The 19,500-nt window shown below is 51.8% G+C and overlaps 1 protein-coding gene and 1 long non-coding RNA gene across 5 annotated transcripts in view; one reads left to right on the forward strand and one right to left on the reverse strand.

The window, feature by feature from the left end:
• Positions 1–19,500, forward strand: part of LGR6 (leucine rich repeat containing G protein-coupled receptor 6) — a 151,711-nt gene that overhangs the window by 61,663 nt on the left and 70,548 nt on the right. The window contains exons 3-4 of the mRNA XM_052815412.1: positions 4,063–4,134; positions 16,831–16,902. Coding sequence (XP_052671372.1) covers positions 4,063–4,134; positions 16,831–16,902 — 144 coding nt within the window. The remainder of the gene's footprint in view (positions 1–4,062; positions 4,135–16,830; positions 16,903–19,500) is intronic.
• Positions 1–19,500, reverse strand: part of LOC128154582 (uncharacterized) — a 109,246-nt gene that overhangs the window by 3,966 nt on the left and 85,780 nt on the right. For all 4 annotated transcript variants that reach the window (XR_008239379.1, XR_008239380.1, XR_008239382.1 and 1 more), the window contains exon 4: positions 18,818–18,934. This is a non-coding gene — a long non-coding RNA (uncharacterized LOC128154582). The remainder of the gene's footprint in view (positions 1–18,817; positions 18,935–19,500) is intronic.

The raw sequence follows: 19,500 nt of genomic DNA on the forward strand, positions 1-19,500 counted from the left end.
TGTTCCTGCCTCCTAATGTGAATGATAAGAGCATCATTGTGTTGCCTGAGCACATGACATGAGCGATCATGCCCAACAAACAGCCTTTGGGCGTGCCATGGAAGTTGTATCATGACCAAGAAGCCCAAGATACAGAAGGGGGTGGGATCCTGTGGTAACTGAACTGCAGCAGCCATGAGGTGGTAAACCATGAGTTTGTTCCAACTTGGAGTGTATTGGGAATGTAGATCAAAGCCTGGAGGAAAGTTCCCAGAAATCATGGGAGTGGGTAAGGGGCGGGGGCAGCAGAATCTAAAATCCAGCGAACACGCAAGCCTTCCAAAGCAAGCCAGACAACTCCAGCTTCCACCCTCCCCTTCCACCTGCCCCTTCTCTCCCTCTTCCATTGGTCACTTTGAATCCAGAGCTTTCCCTTTCTCCCAACCCTATCTCAAGGTGTAAGCTCCAGGACGGCAGGGCATACAGCTGAATCAAGTCTGCCTATCCTAAAAAGAGACCTGAGCAGGTCTGGAGCAGAGCTTGTGTGCTGTGGACCAGACTTTCACCCCTGCAAGAGCAGCTCTACTTCCCGCTGTGTGCTTAGGGCACAAGGGAATGCTACCACTCAGTCCTTATTGGTGGGGTTATTTGCTTCAGTCTTCTCCACAGAAGGAGCAAATTAAGAGCTGTCTCAGGGGAAGTCACACTGGAAGCATCACTTCAATGTTATTGTTGCCTTTTAAATAGAAAGGAAGGGATCGTTTCAGTGGATTTCCTGTGGGATCTGGCTTCTGGAGATCTATTCCATGGGTGCCTGTCTGCCACGCTGGGAGACTTCTGGAGAGTTTGAGTAAGAGGAACAAAGGGAACCAAGCACTAGGGAGATTGCCAAGTGACCATGGACAGAGGAAGGGACACACAGAGGGAGTCTTTCATGTCTTGGGTCTCTTACGTGAACTGGCACAGGAGCTAACAACATGGAAGCAGGCATCTCTTCCCAGTGGCCACTCCCCCTGCTGGACAGGACACCCCAAAAGACCTACCCATTCCTGACCTAGTCTCAGAGAGATGGGACAGCCATGCTCCCTTGCCTGGACACCTGCCTACCACTCACAGCATCATGCAGCTCCTGTTCTGGGAGGTATAGCAAACTTCCAAAGCCCACACCTCCAGACTCTGTGTGCACGTCCCAGCCATGTACCTCTAGGAAAGCAAAACCTCAGCCTGTGTGCACAAACACAGACATCTCCCACTTCCCAGTCTCTGCATGCATACAAGTAAGCAGAGCCCATCTTGGACCCAAAAGGCACTGGCAATTGCCTTGGGAGGTGGATTGAGTGAAGTGGTTGTGGCTGGTGCCTCTGCTTGTGCCCGCTCCTTGGCTCAGCATGGAGCTCTATACCTTGGGGAGAGCAGCTGAGCTGCCCTGGCAGTGGGGAGGAGGTAGAGAGAGAAGAGCCAGAGGCCAGAGGTGAGCCAGGGACACAGAACAGTCTCAGTGTAGCAGGGCCAAGGACAGAAGCAGCAGCAACAGGGAGGCATGGCTGCCTTTCCTGGGCTGGGCGATGCTTTGTGCCTCTAAATTTACCCAGAGATAGTGCCCTGTGAAACCAGGGCATCTCCTGCAGAGTTGTTTTTCCCCTTATGTTCTGTTTTGCCCATGGTGCTGAGATGCCACAAACTGGATCAGCACATGTCCCACCATCACACAGGGCTCCCTGCCACCCTGTTCTGAGGCCAGGAGCCCCAGCCTGGGCTCCATCCAAGCTCCACACTCCTCTCCTGCTAATCCTGGAGGTCCCAGATCCATTTAGGGACCTGGCAAACACTCAAACACACCCAAGAAAGTGAACATAAAGGTGCAGAGCTGCTAGGAAACAAGGAGAGGCACATTTAACCGTGAATACATGTAGACTGCTGCCAGCGAAGGCATGGGGGCAGACAGGAGTTCCGGGGAGGTGAGAACAGACAGCCCCCCGCAGAGCAAGTGCAGCCTGGTAGGACGGATGCTGGGAGCAGGCTGAAGATGCCGTGCGGGAACACCTCCCCTCCAGGCGAGCACTCCAGTCTCCTGGACAACACTCCCTCCCATGTGGAAATCAGCAATCAAAAGGAGCAATTACCCCAAATCACAGCCCCCAAGTGACAAATAGCCCAGCCTGCCAGGCAGCTTGCATACTGCAGAGAGGCAGGTTACAACCTGCTCACACACATTAAAGAGACGACCCTATACTGTTTGTGCTGTCAGAGGCCCTAATTATGGGAGCAATTTTCTCTAGATTCCAGAGAGGAGACACAGGGAGGAAGAGAGCTTGGGCACCCGCACATGTCTGCTCTGCCACTGCTGAGTGTGGCTCCCCAAAACAGCTCAGATCCTCTCCATGACCTTTGCAGAGTCCTCACTGCAAGGCACTCTGCTTCCAGCCTGGATTACACTGCTCATCCTCGACACCTGTCTCCTTCACTGACAAAACGTTTAAAAAGAAATGAGCTTTTTCACTGCTAAAAGAATACAACAAGCTTGCCAGCATCTGTGCCCAACCTCTTGGGCCTGGTTTGGACTTTCTGAGAGAGTGAAGATGAGCCTGGTCACAAATGATGTTTGCTGTCTCCTTTTGGGAGATGCAATATTCCACTCCAAATAAGTGAACAACAAGTTTCTTACCCTGTGACTATGGAGAAGTCCAGCCTTGACCTCTGTTTGACCACTTGGGGATCAGAAAGTAAAGCACAAATGCAGTAGTAACTTGGGGTCTTAATCAGGTTGTTGAACCTGCCTCATGATTTCTGGCTGATGGCCACTGGGACTTGGTCCATGTTTGTCCTCATGGGAGAAACAGGAGGAGAAGAAGATTCTTCTTAGCTCAAGCCTAGACTCAAAAGTCCTGGATTTTACTCCTGGGTCCACCACAGGCTCCCACTGTGGTCTCTCAGGACCGCTGTCCTCATCAGTGAAAGTCATGGTAACAGTGATGTAGTTTCCAATGTCAGTGAAAAATCCAAATACTTGTTAATGCCCCAGCCTGCTCTGGGCCTTGCTAAAATTTGAGTGCTCTGATCAGATGGTGCTGCACAATGGTAAATCCCACAGGTTTCCTTGGATAAATTCTTTCAGCCAGTTCTGAATATTGTCCCGTGTTCTTTGCTCTGTGTCCCCAATGGTTCCATTTTCCTTTGTGACGCTGCTCTTCACTTTGTATTCCTCTGCCACCCGTTCACAATCATCTTCATTCATCAGCCTTCCCAGGCTGCATTATCCCTATCCTCATCTTCCCTCTTATGATTTTCTCCATCCACAACTTGTCCAAGAACCACTTTTGACTTTTCTGTCCTGGTTTTGGAAACCATACTTAGATGAGCTGGCTCTACTGTGGCACCTACATCGTACTCCCCATCTTCAGCCCCTTCCCCAGTCTCCCCTCACAGCAGTAATACCAAACTCTTGTGTGTTGAAGGAGCTGGACCTTAGCTGTGATCACACAGGTCAAAGCAGGGCTGGGAAAAAGAGAGTGGAAGCAAATAAAGTGGCATCGAGCTTTGATGGACAGGACAAAGGAGAACCTGCAGCATGCAGAAACAGGCTGCATGCAGACAAAGGGGACAGATAAGGGTCCATGATTTAGGGATAGTCCTCCCAGGACCATGCATGAGCAGAAGGTAGCTCTCTCCCTGCTCCACCCTCACTGCCAGGCATCTGGTGTATAGCAGGGTCTGTAGGTTGGTCAGTGCCCTGGAGCAGAGGTCCCTCTCACAGGCAGCCTGTGCTGTAATTTCTGTGCAGTGGGGTCCTCTGTGGGTATCCAGGGAATGACTTGAGCCATGAGCTGTCACTGGATGCTGAAAACACTGGATTCAGGTCTGGCAGGAGTAATAAGCTATTATTTTCTTTGCCTGTTCCCCAAGCTGTAAGAGGGGATGATATGCAAAAGTTGCCCAAGCGCACAACTATGGCTCAGCTTGCAGGTGTTGCAGCCTTCTCCCCAAGGGGACTGTGGCAAGATGCATGAATTGTTAAGCCTCTGCAGACAAGGGACTGTCATTACAAGGATGTTGACACATTACTGGCTTTTCTTTTCGCTGCAGACGCCTCTCTGGAAACCAGATCTCCAGGATCCCAGGGGAAGCTTTCTCTGGCCTCTACAGCCTGAAGATTCTGTAAGTAGCTCTCTCCCCTCTGCAGAGACACCACTGTGCCCACCTCCACCAGCCCCTCGGCACTGGCCATGCATGGGGACTTGCAGCCATCCAGAGGGGGGTGCAAAGTTACAAGGCGGTGTGGTGTCAGTTGTTAAACCCACACTGGCTAACATGCCCCTTGGTGAATGGGGAGCTGTGTCCCACCCCAAGCACCACCCTCCCCCCTGCACTGCTTCCTCACTTCTGCTACAGCAAGCCGTGAGCAGGTCACCTCCAGGGCACAGCCCTCCATGCTGTGTGAAAACACACCACAGGAGAATCTGCAGAGGTTCACATTTTGCGTACAACTCAGCAAATGCCCTAACGTGGTGTCCCCCAGATGTGGTGTCCAGACCCCAAGCTGGCTCCCATCTGCTCTGTTGCAGTCTTGGGGCTGGGTTGGAGCAACCCAAAGGTCCAGTTATCTGCACTCTGGCAGGTGCCGTGGAAAGCTCCTGTGCTCTGCCCAGCTCAGCTGCCTCTTTGCAACCAGCCTGCTCCTGCTGCAAACTTCTGCATGGCCCAGGAGGCTTCTGCAAGGCTCTGGAGTGATCTGCCCTTAGGAAGCGTGTGATCCTTGGAGGGTCTGACTTCAGCCTGAGCCCAGCCTGCCCACAGGGGTGATGGGGACATGTGCAGATGGATACAGGAGCATTGCAGCCATCAGGCCATGCCTGGGAGCTGGCAGCCCTGGTAAATGAAGGCCTCCTTGTCATTGTGGGCAGGCCACCCACCTCTGCCTGTCCAGTGGGGAAGGTCTAAGTGACAAAGGTTACCAGCAAGTTCCTCCCCAGAGTATTTTCCTATGGGCCAGGGTGTCTCACTGCCCGTGCAGTCACACCACTTTTTGCACCCATGTGACAGTCCTGCAGGGTCTGTGCAGGATATTGAGGTGGGAGTCCCTTTTTCCCTTTCAGGAACCATCTTAAAAATATCCTGCAATAAACATTTCATCCCCAAGGGGATGTTTTGAACTCAGCCACAATGTGAAATTGTTGTAGCTGGTCCAGTTTATACAGAGCAAGCAGGTACAAACCTGCTCCCAGGATTAGAGAGTATAGGGCTGTTTACTACGTCTTCTGAAGATGTAAAGTATGAATCCTGCCCTAAATCTCAGGGCTTAAAGATTTATCCATCCCCTGCATTAGGCAACAAATCAAAGGAACTGAAGAAAAACCACAGCTCTCCCACCCAATTTCAACAAGAGGAACTTTCTACTCTGGGAACGCGGGAGCTTTTAAAGCTGCTTTTGATCAATTTCTATTTGTGTCAGGCCCGGGGAACTACTGATGCAGAGTACAACAGCAATGCCTCCCTTCCAGAGCCAGCACAACTCCCCATGGGTCGCAGTAAGGAAAGGAGCATGCTCCCTCTGCCCCGCTACCTGCATGCCAACTGGCTTATGGACACCCGGCATGCTCCACCATGGGGCAGTACCAGGAGGGACACATTCATGAGTGACCCCATTGTAAGGAGAGGCTTGAAGGATCAGAGCATTTCCAGCTGGGAAATGGTTGCATGGAGAAACTTGCTCCAGGCTGTCTTGTGAGAGCTGAAGTTGGTGTCCTCGTGCTTCAGGACAACCTGCCTTGCTCTCAGCCAGCCTGTGCCCAGTGACACAGGGTGGCACTTGGGCTGTCATACCAACCCCTATGGCTACAGGCTTGCCTTAAATTTACTCTAATACCCCAACCTATCCCATGGAGGTATGCAGAGGACTAGCCCAGCTCCAAGGCCAGGGAAGGAAGGGTTGATGCTCACAGTGGCTAGCCCATCCAGGCCCTGCCATGGGCCTCTTATTTAAAGAAGTTCCTACTTCCTAAAAGCAGCGGCACTGCCAGCCCTTATGTTACTGTGAGCATTTCACTTTCCAAAGACTCTGATGCTTTCTTGGCTTTCTTGCAGGGGTATATTCGGCTGTCATATGCTCTTGCTATAGGAGATGCTCTGATTGCTTTCTATAATGATCCCGTGGGCTCCATGGGAGTGAGGTCATTGGTGGATGCAGTTGCAGGTCCCTGCGCCCTCCAGGAGCAGCAATCATTCACCCTCATCTATTTCTCTGTCACCGTGAGAGTGAGGCCAGCAGTGAGGGACATGGAAAAGATAGGCTGGTCCCTGGGAATCTGCTGGAACAGGACTAGAAATTTTGCCAGGACAGACCTTAGGAGCATCAAGCTTAATCACATTGGAAGGGCTCTTGGTGAAGATGGGGACTCTCACTGATTTCTTCTACTGAAAAAAGACTGAGAAAAAGCAGAAGGTTCTGAAGAAGGCAGGTGAAGGCCATGATGTGTTTCCTTCAGGTTGTGATTCAGGTCCTTCAGGTCACTGCAGCAGTAACCTGGCTGGGGCTGGTGACTCCACAGCAGCTCAGCAGGATCTGCTCCATCTCCCCAGGGACTGGGGGGAACAAGTGTCCTTCCTGGCACTGGCTTGCTGAAGAGTCATGGGCCACTCTACATCCCCTCTGACCTCCTCAGGACAGGAGTGTGAGTGCAGGGTGCCTTCCACAGCAGCACCACAACCTTATTGGCAGCCCAATAAAATCACCAAAACTTCCTGTAGGGAAAGATGATATTATTGCCATTTTACTGGCTGGAAAAACCAAGGCAAGAACCGAGCTTGGAAGCAGGGTGTCCCTTCCCAGCCCATTGCAGAGCACCTTGCGCCTTCCCTCAGAGTCTGGTTGTGGTCAGGGGTGGAGAGCAGAGCCTGGGAAGAGACCATGGGGCTGGCTCATCAAGCTCCTTTTGCCCTGGGAGTGACCAAAAATCCTTGCCCTTCTGCCAAACATGTCACAGTTCCCTCTTCCCTCACTGCGTTTCTCCACCCCCATCCAAGCCTGCTGAGGACAAGATCTCACTGGCTGCTGCAAGATCTCCATGCGACCTGGAACTTACTTTGAAACTGAGAAGAGCAACTTCAACCCAAAAGACTGTAGGAGGCATCTGGAGTTAATGGGGAACTGCAGTGATTTATAGGATACTGTCATTATGGATACTATGGATACTACACAAATATGGGGGATGGTAACCAGCTGTAAATTGGTGTAAACTGGTGTGCCTCATGTAGCATACAGAAGTGTGCTGGGTAACTGGGGAGCATCAGTTTGGCCCAGTTACATCCATGTCCCATGGGGCTGCCATGAAGCTACACTGTACAGACCACTGCGTTTCATAGTGACACAAGCTGCTCACCACACTGCTCCCCATCCAGATCAGATCCTTGCTCCCTTTGGATTAGTAACCACTCCCGCAGTCATGTGCTTTCCTCTGCACTTTAATCTCCACCAAAAAAACACAGATCTTGAAGGAGGTATCTGGAGAGGGAATCTGAAGAGCCCATGAGGCAGAAAAGATCAGAGAAATGCTGGGATGTCAGGTATTAAAAGACAGGATCAGGGAGGAAAGTCCTGTCTCCTCACTTTGGACAGAGGCAAAGCACTGAGTTTATATTTAACCATTCTGACTCTGTTGAAAATCAAGACAAAAGAGGACCCAGGGAGGGCAAGTCACCCTTCAGGCTATACACTGAGCTTCCCTTGGGGTGCTGGGCTCTGACATCCAGCAAAGGCTACAAGACAGGCTGCTGGGCTGGATACCAAACTGCATCCAGACACAGGCTGTGATGCTTCTGCACCTCTTGATGCTGGGCAGGCTTTGGCCAGGCCATGCTGTCCCATCTGGGCCCTGCCCTGCAGGACATGGGGCAGCAGGAGAGCAGCCAGAGGACAGTGGGCAGAAGGATGAGGAAATGCCAGATCCTCACCTGTGGGGAAACTAGAAATTACAGGGGTGGCAGAGGAATGTAATTGGGATAATTTGGTCTAGAAGAAAAAAGGCTCAGGAGGCAGCGTGGGAATGTCAGGCACGGAGATGTGCAGGGTGCTCACACACCACTCCTCACCGGTGGGGCAGGGCAGGGCTGGGCGTGTTTGAAGTGGCTCCCTCTGCCCGTGGCCTCCTCTTGCATCTCCTGCGCAAAACTGGTCCATGGGCAGCACAAATGGTCTCAGGTGTCCTGGTGCACTCAAGGGGCAATCCGAGCCTCAGACACTCTGGCAGTCTCGGATCCCTGCTCCACTGACTCCTAATTTTCCTCTAATCACTCTGTTGTGCCCCACTCCCTCCATCCTGCCGTTCTCAAAATGCTTCCCCTCTTCACCCTCCTGGGTGATCTTCTCACCACGTGCTCTGTGTGGACACGGGCCAAGTACAGGGACCACAGAGCACCATGAGCTTCCTTGCTGATGCACCCAGAGCCCATTCTCTCAAGGTGCATGGTGCAAGGCTGGTGGGGCCCCTGAGAGGAGCATGACCCACAGAGGGTCGTGTGGCTGGTGTGAACTGTGCTCTGGCAAGTCCGTGATCATTGCCCCTGGTTCTCCTTCCATGCTTGTGGAAGGGGAATGTAAGCCCCAGTGATCAATCTCATGGGTGTTCTCTGCAGCCCACTGGGATGGGGAAGCTCATCCAGACAGACAGCTGTCATGCAAGGACCAACCCAACTTCTGGGGCTCCTGGTCCTGCATATGGGTTTGTTTCCATAGCCAAGGTGTGCTGGAGGGATAAGACACTGCGTCCTGCAGCCCAGAGAACTAGAAAAACAAATTGCTTTATTTAAAAACAGTGAGAAGGATCAGGGGTCTGGTGATGAACTAAAGGAACAATGAGTCAGCTGAGGTTACCTGGAGAGGTGAATGAGGATGGACATAAATGTTTAAGGACAAGCAGCTGCTGCAATAAGGAAGGAAATACATATTCTCCATATCTGAAGACAGGACTAGCAGGTTTTGGAGCAGATGGCACCAGGGATATTTCAGGACAGATTGCATCTACAGATGTGGATGCTCTGTCACAGGTTGGCTGAGGTTTGACAGGTGACAGGCATGGCTGGTGTTGGGAATGGTTGCCCCAAATATGACCAGCTGAAGCCCATAGGTATTCAGGAGCTGACTCACAGCAGGATCAGAGATCTTACCTCTGATGACAGGGATGTCTCCCAAGGACACAGGCTGGTAGCTGGGGATGGTAACAATTTTCATAATTTAATTTTAATGTGCTAGGGCCTTAGAGCTAATTGCGGTCATGTGCATGTCCACAAGTGAAGTCTCACATGCATCTCGGGCTGTCAAGGGGCCTGGTGCTTTCCCGGTCTTTTCAGAGAATTAGTTTATGTTTAAAAAAGGATGGGAAACACCCTGGGAATTCCTCCACAAACCTGCCTGTGCAGATGGTCCTCTCCCTGCCCTCGGAGTGAATCCCAGAGCTACTGGAAGCAGGACCAGATTCTTGGCTCTGCCTCCTCCGGCTGCTTCACTGTACAAAAACCACCTGGAAAGTGGCCATGAAGATAGGCCTGTGCAGAAACTATGCGGGGGTACACCCAGGGAAGCAGGTGTGGGGAGACTTGGAAGAGAGCAACTGAAGAGCAAAACTGCCCCACTACCAACAAAACATCATGACACAGGGGAATATGCTGAGATCTTCATGCATCAAGCCTTGAGCCAGCCCCCAACCAAAGGCAAGGCAAGGCAAGATGTGGCCTCCTTGGCTCCCCTCAGATGAGTGCAGGCTGACCCTGATGGATGCTCAGCAGTGGTAGCTGGTGCTCTGAGGTCTTCCCAACTGATGGGTACATCCCTTTGCAAAAAGATTTGCAAGTGCACGTCTCCCAGGGGCTCTGCTCTGCAGCATGGCCAACCCACGCCCTCCCCACAGAGGCTGATGCTCCATGCTTCAGTGCCAAGATCATTAGAAACCAGCTCCATAGGCTGGTTTGTCTCCTCTGCCAAGGTCCTTCCCTTGCAAAATTAACTACTTAGTCCATGATGTCCCAGCCTTGGAGCTTTCCAGGGTGGCAGAATATGCTGTTTAATCACAGTCTCTGGAAAACTGGAAACTTCCCCATCCTTCCAGACCTCCTCATGAGCTGCCTGGATGCCCCTCACCTCCAAGTGCCCTGGCTGGAGCTTCATCAGCCAGGAAGCATCCATCCCAGCTGGCCATGTGGCTGAGCTTGTGCTGCCATGGCTTCACACCACATCCCACCCTCCCACATGTATCCCTGATCAAATTCTCTGCCGCACAAGTGGGATTGCCAGGCCTCTTACTTTCCTGGCTGAACATGCTGCAGCAGCAGCAGCGCTTAGTAGACAAGAAGGAATCCCACACCAAACTCCGCAGGGAAAGACTCCAAGTACAACCACAACCTGAGCCTGCCTCACCCCAAAAATGTGGAGGGCAAAATGCCTGGGTGCATCCTCTTGGCTGCAGACCCTGCACTCACAGCAGCCAGCTGGGGTGGCCCACCCCGCTGCTCCGTTCCTCAACAAGCTTCAACCAGTCTGCCTGAGTGTGCAGACCCAGCGCTGCCCACATTCTGCCTGCACAGACAGTGGCGTGAGTGCTGCCCAGCACCTGCCTGCACAAGCGTGTTGACCCAGTGCTGCCTGCAGCCACTCCCACCCACATACTGCTCCAGTGCTGCCCATGGCTGGTCTCCATCAACAGGTAGGTTGGAGTGAGCCTGGCAAGAGTGGCCTTGCTCTGCACATGCCACATCTCCTGGCCAGACGGACCCTACCCAATGGCCACCCCCACTGGTCCCTCCTTCTCTTCTCCCCCTGAGCTGCAATCACAGCACCTCATGTGGTCCAGGACAGGCACTGACTAGCCTGGCTTGTGAACACACATCAAAAAACATCACCAAAAAAGCCATGTTGCCCCAGGGTGGCAGGCTTGCAGGTGGCTTGGGACACTTCAGGAATCCTCAGACAGACCCTACCTCTTTGACAACCCCTAGCCTGTGCAGAACAGAAATGGCTTTGAGACAAAGGGAATGGTGTGGCACATCCACGAGACGCTCCCATGGGGAGGGAAGAGGAACGTGCAGAGGTTGGAATGTCTTTAATCCCCATGCACAGGCTCCAGGCACAGTTGCCTCAAGCAATAACAGCCCTTTGACTGTGCTGGCTGAGTCACTTCAGCCTCCCAAGATGGGGACATTTTAACATGCACAGGCCTGTACCTCTGAGGGCTGTAAGTCTGCTGAGACTGTCTTGTGCAAGGATCCTGGTGTGATGGGACCTGATCCCAGCATTTTTCTGGTCGTTCAGGCGTGGTCTCTACCAACAAACAATCCTCCTACTTCTGAAAATAAAACATGACCTCTGAAGAGTTGTGACTTATGAGGGTTCCAGTCAGACTGCTGTGGATAGCAGGTTGTGTGTCCATGTCTGCCAGTGTCCGCAAGATCCAATATGGTCACCTGAACAGTGCCAACCCAAGGTGACAGTGCACTATCCAGACCTGGTTTTGAGCACTTGCTGGCGTGAATCTTCTTTGCTTGTCATGTTCACCAATGTCCTCAGCTTGTCCAGAAGGCCTGGTGCTGCATTTGAAGTGGCTCATCAACCAGTGCAGACCTGTAGGACTTTACTCATTGTGGTGGGTTGACCCTGGCTGGATGCCAGGTGCCCACCAAAGCCATTCTATCACTCCCCCTCCTCAGCTGGACAGGGGAGAGAAAATATAACAAAGAGCTTGTGGGTCGAGATAAGGACAGGAGAGATCACTCACCAATTACTGTCACAGGCAAAACAGACTCAGCTTGGGGAAAATTAACTCAATTTATTACAAATCAACCAGAGTAGGGTAATGAGAAATAAAACCAAATCTCAGAACACCTTCCCTCCACCCTTCCCTTCTTCCCGGGCACAACTTCACTCCTGAATTCTCTACCAACTCCCCCCCAGCGGCACAGGGGGACAGGGAATGTGGTTTACGGTCAGTTCATCACAAGTTATTTTCTGCCGCTTCATCCTCCTCAGGGGGAGGACTCATCACACTCTTCCCCTGCTCCAGCGTGGGGTCCCTCCCACGGGAGACAGTCCTCCATGAACTTCTCCAACATGGGTACTTCCCACGGGCTGCAGTTCTTCACAAACTGCTCCAGCATGGGTCCTTTCCACGGCGTGCAGTCCTTCAGGAGCACACTGCTCCAGCATGGGTCCCCCATGGGGTCACAAGTCCTGCCAGAAAACCTGCTCCGTGGGCTCCTCTCTCCACAGATCCGCAGGTCCTGCCAGGAGCCTGCTCCAGTGCGGGGTTCCCATGGGGTCACAGCCTCCTTCAGGAACCCACCTGCTCCAGCGTGGGGTCCTCCATGGGCTGCAGGTGGATATCTGCTCCACTGTGGACCTCCATGGGCAGCAGGGGGACAGCCTGCCTCACCATGGTCTTCACCATCACGGGCTGCGGGGGAATCTCTGCTCCGGTGCCTGGAGCATCTCCTCCCCCTCCTTCTTCACTGACCTTGGTGTCCACAGGGTTGTTTCTCTTACATGTTCTCACTCCTCTCTCCGGCTGCCGTTTCTGTCTGTCCCAACTTTTTTTTTCCTTCTTAAAAATGTTATCACAGAGGTGTTACCACTATCGCTGATTGGCTCGGCCTTGGCCGGCGGCGGGTCCGTCTCAGAGCTGGCTGGTATTGGCTCTGTCGGACACAGGGGAAGCTTCCAGCAGCTTCTTACAGAAGCCACCCCTGTAACCCCCCCCGCTACCAAAACCTTGCCACACAAAGCCAATGCACTCATTGATACAGCTGCTAGAAGACAGAAAATTGCACTTAGCAGTTGAGAAAATGCACCAGTCAGAGTGGGCATAGGGCTGGATAGGTGGTGAGATTGCTCCATGGGCAGAAGTCAAGCGCTTACTAAGGGTGTCTCCAGGCTGCGGTGAAGCAGCAGCTTGCAATAGGAAAGCTAATGAAGTCCAGGAATTTTGTTTGAATTGGAGCCAGGAGCTGATGGAGAGGCAGGAGCAAAGACAGATGCCAGTGGAGAAAGGCTGAAGCCAGTGTGATCTGGGATCTCAGGGTTGCTGTGATCTTGTGGACTGAGGTCCCAGTTCACAGACCATGTCTGTGCCTCAGTTGGTCATCCTGTGGTGTACCTAGGATCCTGATGCAGATCCCTGCACCATCCTCCATGCACACACCCTGCAATGCAGCTTCCTTTCCTGGGGGAGCATGAATGCAGGGAGGGGACAGGGCATGCCCAAAGCTTTCAGGGACATGAAGTGAAGAGATGACTGGTTTTCAGAGTTGTTCCCTCTTTGCAATGCTGTTCACATAAGTCATACAGTGACCCCTTAATGCAGAATGTATCGGCCATCCTTGGACCTGGCCTGGAGCCCAGGACTCCCACTGTGGGTGATCTCCTCAGTGAACTACAGCATTGGCCTTTTGCATCTCATAGAAGACCAGCATCCCAAAAGGGGAAATGCCACCACTTAGAGAGGGACCCTGTGACACTGTCACAGCTCTCCAGGTGCCCTGCTGTCCTCTGAACCCTTTTGGCATCCTCCTTTTGTAGTGGCACCTGGGCACCCCAGTACAGAGCAGCCCCAGATGCTACAGTAAGGAGATGCACTCCTGCTAGTGTGTAGAGACTTCCTTGACATCATCCCCCAGGTTTTGGTACAATTATTCGAGCTCTTGCCAAAATCATGCTATATGTTGTTGTTGCAAGAGCCTTTTATGAAAAAAATTAATATGCAGGAATGGTTTAACATGACATGTAAGGATTGACTGCAGGGACCAGGGGCCTGACTGGGGTTGTCCTTAAAACCATACTGTAAGAAAAGCCATCCTGGGACACCCAGTGGTAGATGCAGCATGTCTTTTCCTGCTCAACCTGAGCTCCCAGTGAGAAGAGCTGGGGCTTTCCTAAGCTTGAGGCTGAATGAATAACTTCTTGTTTAATACCAGGGTGGCCCTGTCCCTATAAAATTATCTAACCCTGTCTGGAACGATTTTTTGGCCTCTCTGTATCATGGTCTGATGATGACTTATTGGAGTAATTACATGCCATGTGAAGAAGCATTGCTTCTTGTCCCAGTCTCAGCATCTGAAAACTTCTCTAGCTGCCCTGCTGTTGTGAAAAACAGCACTGTCCAGCACTCCAGTGGTTTCAGAGGTCTCTGAAGCATCTTTCATAAATATCATTTGTCTGTGCCAAAATGGCTTCATTTTGGAATCAGCCCATGCTGATGGTGGTCTGGAAAGTCTCTCAGTCTGTGTTACTGGTTGGAGGAGGGACTTGTAATAGATGGGAGGCAGCAGGATCCAGCAGTAGTATGACAATGGGATTTGCTTTAATATTGACTCCAGATATTTCCACTGATCAACTCAGAACACTGAGCTCAGATTTCATAGAGCCACTGAGATCCAATTGGTGTCCCAGCAAAACTCCAACAGTGCTTCCTAAAGCCCCACTCTGTATGACTCCTTATTCAGCTGTGCATCTTCTTGATTTTCAACTGACCTGAATTGTTGTACTTCTTCACTAGGCTGCAGGACGCAGTGTCTTATCCCTCCAGCACACCTTGGCTATGGAAACAAACCCATATGCAGGACCAGGAGCCCCAGAAGTTGGGTTGGTCCTTGCATGACAGCTGTCTGTCTGGATGAGCTTCCCCATCCCAGTGGGCTGCAGAGAGCACCCATGAGATTGATCACTGGGGCTTACATTCCCCTTCCACAAGCATGGAAGGAGAACCAGGGGCAATGATCACGGACTTGCCAGAGCACAGTTCACACCAGCCACACGACCCTCTGTGGGTCATGCTCCTCTCAGGGGCCCCACCAGCCTTGCACCATGCACCTTGAGAGAATGGGCTCTGGGTGCATCAGCAAGGAAGCTCATGGTGCTCTGTGGTCCCTGTACTTGGCCCGTGTCCACACAGAGCACGTGGTGAGAAGATCACCCAGGAGGGTGAAGAGGGGAAGCATTTTGAGAACGGCAGGATGGAGGGAGTGGGGCACAACAGAGTGATTAGAGGAAAATTAGGAGTCAGTGGAGCAGGGATCCGAGACTGCCAGAGTGTCTGAGGCTCGGATTGCCCCTTGAGTGCACCAGGACACCTGAGACCATTTGTGCTGCCCATGGACCAGTTTTGCGCAGGAGATGCAAGAGGAGGCCACGGGCAGAGGGAGCCACTTCAAACACGCCCAGCCCTGCCCTGCCCCACCGGTGAGGAGTGGTGTGTGAGCACCCTGCACATCTCCGTGCCTGACATTCCCACGCTGCCTCCTGAGCCTTTTTTCTTCTAGACCAAATTATCCCAATTACATTCCTCTGCCACCCCTGTAATTTCTAGTTTCCCCACAGGTGAGGATCTGGCATTTCCTCATCCTTCTGCCCACTGTCCTCTGGCTGCTCTCCTGCTGCCCCATGTCCTGCAGGGCAGGGCCCAGATGGGACAGCATGGCCTGGCCAAAGCCTGCCCAGCATCAAGAGGAGCAAAGGGATCAGAGCTAGTGTCCTGCTCCTCACACCCCTATGTAGCCACCCCCAAAGTGTCTCTGCACCCTCCCAAGAGCAAGTCTGTCTTGTCTTGGGTCTCCAGGTATCCCCACCAGCCCCAGGCAGTTTTGGCAGGGCTGCAAGCCTATTCCCAGTTGTATTTGCACAGCTGCTTATCCCTGTCCATCCACGGAGCCTTTCTCTTGGTCTCCCTGCAGCAACCTGCATTTTCCAGCCGCTCTCCCACACTAGTTGATCTCTGCACACCTCTTCGTATGTGCATGGTGCCTTGTGCAGCCCCGTGTTGTCAGCAGAGGTAACAACCTTCCCCTCCCAGCTATCATCTGGGTCCTTAGCAATAATGCTGAGTGTCATCTCCAGGAGAGATGCTGTAGACCCTTAAGCATGTTCTTCATTGGAGAGGGAACCATTTATTAATTTGAGTATGGCCCCTCTGCTGCCTTTTCATACCACATCAAATGTGTCTTCTCTCCTGCATTGCATGCCAGCATTTAACATCTTACTAAAGTAAAGCTAAAGTCATGGTAGATGATGTCTATGCTTTCTTCTCCATTCTCATGGGCTTTTACCCTGTATAGAAAAAAACTAGATTGCTTTTACACAACCCATTTTTCACTAGACACTACTGACAGTTGCTTGTTTCCCTACTTTTTCTTCTGTGTACATCCAAATAATTTGATAGTAAGTCCCCATTTTCTTCCAGAAATTGAAGAGGTTGGTGGCCTATAGCTTCCCTTTTTTAAAGATTGTCTCTACAATTGTCTTTTTCAACTTTCCTTTCATGACAGACTTCTGAATCCTCTGCAGTAAAGCTAGCAGTCACAGCAATGGCAAAGTTTCTTACTTGCATCAGTACTCTTTGGGCTGCCCCTCACTGCTAAGGCCATGCTCTGTCCCTTTGACACAGTCCACAGGCTAGTTTCCATAGACTCTGCAGAGGTAACCACCACTGGCACACACTGGGAGAAGGATGTCTTATACAAGTATAAATACAGGACAGCTCAGCTGAAAGCACTGGTATTATCCTGGACTAACAGACGCAAGTGTGCAGTGGAGAGACCCCTTTACGGTCACATCCTCCCAGTGGATCCCCCATTGCAGCACCAAAGTCACCCCTGGGACCCTCTGCTGCAGGATCCTGGGCCAGCCTGGACTGCAGCTCACCTGCCAGCTGCCTGCAAGCTTGCTTAAGAGCCCTGGGTGACCAACATGGTGCTTTCCAACCCTTCTAGCTTTCCAACATGAGTCCAGGACAGCTTCAGAAACAAGCAGCAGCAAACACCATTTTATGTCAGGCTTTTTTTTTTTTTCTTTTAACAAAGTTTTCTTTTTTCTAATTATAGGATGTTGCAGAACAATCAGCTGAGTCGCATCCCTGCAGAGGCACTGAGAGATCTTCCAAACCTCCAGTCTCTGTAAGTCATTAAAAGTCAATGCTTCAAGCTGCACAGTCCCTTGGGGGCCCCAGGCTTCCCAGCATTTGAGTCATTAGTTCCTTTGTCAAGGATGTTCTGTCCCTTCTTCCTTTTCTTTTCCAATTAAAGCAAAGATTACTGTCACTTAGCATAGAAGGGAGGGGAGGGCAGTTTTCAAGGAAGGAACACTGTCTTGGTAAAGGATGTTGAAATTACAGCTCCCCATGTGTTTGGTGTGATGAAAAGGCCACCAGTGCCAATGCATATTTCAAGGAACACTGGAAAATATCCACCCAGAAGGGGCTCCATCCTCTCCACTGCCAACCACAGTGAGGAAGGGACCTGCTAGGGAGCACAGAGGACACTCTGGTCTGTCAACATGCGAGTCGGGCTGTTTTACCCAGATAGAGGGTAGTTACATCAGGGTAGAAATGCTTTGAAACACTTCTATTGATTCAGCCATGAGAAGAAGCTGAGGCTGCGATTGTGCTTTTCCTTTTAAAGTAACTATATCCGCAGTAGATTTGTGCTACTGTATCCACTAAAAATCACACGTCACTGAAATATTTGCAGTTTTCCTGAGTGTGGACACACTTGCAATCAGACCCTGGTAGTGCCACTGAATTTAGGGAAGCTCTGTTTGGTAATCGCCCAACTGGTGTAAGCAGCACTGCCAAAGCTTGTAAGAGCATTCTGAACTGGGCTGAACCACTCAAAAACTAACTTTATCCCTAACCCTTAACTTCAGTACTAGTCTCACTGTGTGTTTTGTCATAGAAATGCTGGCTGGAAGCAGTTCCTGGAGGCTTCCAGGCCGGCCTTCTGCTTGGAGCAGGACTGTCACCAATACTAGGTGGAGCAGTTGCAGCTTTGTCTGTCCAAGCCTTGAAAGCCTCCCATCATGGAGATTCCCCCCTCACTGGTGACCTGGCCTGGGGCTGTTCTTCGTGGGGAAGAAGCTTTTCCTCAAGTCCAACCTAAAATTCCTGGAGCACAATTTGTGGTCATTACTCTTTGTTTGATCCCTTGGAACTACCCAGAAGAGCTTGGCTCCACCATCTTTAGTTGTGGGTCACTAGCAGATCTCCTCTTAGCCTCTTCTCTGCTAGGTGAAACCAACCCAGCTCCTTCCACCTCTGCTCGTTGGGGCAAGTGCTCTGGGACCCTGACTCAGTTGCCAGCCCTCCACTGGACCCATCTGGTTCCTCTTCATCCTTCTTACACTGGGCAGCCCAAAACTGGGCACAGTTCTCCCTGTGTGGCCCTCCCAGCACCAAGTAGGAGTTTCTGTAAATATTAATTTAAATATTAATTTACAGTGGGGGTGTTGGCTGTGCAGGATATGAACACTCTTTCTGCCAGGAGAGATTTGAAACATTTGTTGCTGAAACACCATTGGCACATGGCTGTGGCTGTTATTACAATGTGTTGACATCACCACCAGTGCCAGAGTCAAGACCTCCCAGTCCAGCGATTTGGAGATTAGATTGTTTTCCAGGTGAATTCCCTTTCAAGGGAAATTTGACATGGAAGGTCACTGCAGTGGGGTTGCCCCAGGAATGCCCCTTTCCCCCCTCAGCCTGTCTCTCCTATGCCCCTGAAAGTGTGTGACAACCAGTGCCACCAGAGCCCATGGTTGGATAGACCCAACCTTTGCTTCTGAAGGTTCAACTGCCTGCACACACCATGGCTGCTCGGGCCACCTGGCCTAGGGCACACACCACTGATGGGTGGCCACCTCAGCTAGAGCTGAGGTGTCCGCACACTCCATCCCCTCAGCCAACAGCCCCCCCCCAAAATACCACATGGCACATGAGAAATGCAAAATGGTCCAAGCAGCTGCTCACAGCACTTTTGGGCTTCATTGAAGGCTCAGGGTGGGAGGATGGTTTATCTTGAATCAACACAGAGGTACCTGCTCTTAGTGCACTTCGAGGCCACCTCATCCAGTGTGGGCCCCCCAAGTGTCTCCAAAGTTGGGTGAGGAGGGAGAGCTTGGGCCAGCTGGGATCTTGTGTTCTTCCTGCAGAAACTGAACAGTAAGAGCAAATGTTAGGAAGAAACAAGCTTCTTCAGACAACCAGAGGGAGACTAGGCTTGGAATAAAATCAGAGGGCTGAGAATCAGGGCATGTCTGGTTAGGACATGCCTAATGCCTGTCATATTAGGACTGGTTTCAAGAGCCACAGCAGCAGTGGCAAGATATTTCTGTTGCCAGTTGTGTCCCATTTGCCCCCAGAGCATGCTGCCCCAGCCAGCAGGATCCCATCCAGGGTCTGAGGTGACTGAGCAGGGAACTCCTGCCTTTCCCCAGCAGCCTTGGCCCTTTGGTCCAACCTGTCTGGGCTGTTACTCCCCTCAAAGCTGCCCTCAGCCCCTCACCCCTGGTAGTTCAGGCAGGTCTTTCTTCCTAGCAGTGCACAAGCACCCATGCCCAGTCTCTCTGGGCTCCTTCACGCCTCCTCTCCTCACCATTCATTTTTAGGATACTTGTCCTCAACCCCCCCGGACCAGGGCCACCTCTTCTGAGCCTTCCCCAGCTCCACCTCTGTGGCTCAGGTTCCCTTCCCAGCCTCTCACTGGACCCAAATTCCTGTC

The sequence above is a fragment of the Harpia harpyja genome, chromosome 19 (assembly GCF_026419915.1).
Source record: "Harpia harpyja isolate bHarHar1 chromosome 19, bHarHar1 primary haplotype, whole genome shotgun sequence".
Classification (NCBI taxonomy): Eukaryota; Metazoa; Chordata; class Aves; order Accipitriformes; family Accipitridae; genus Harpia; species Harpia harpyja.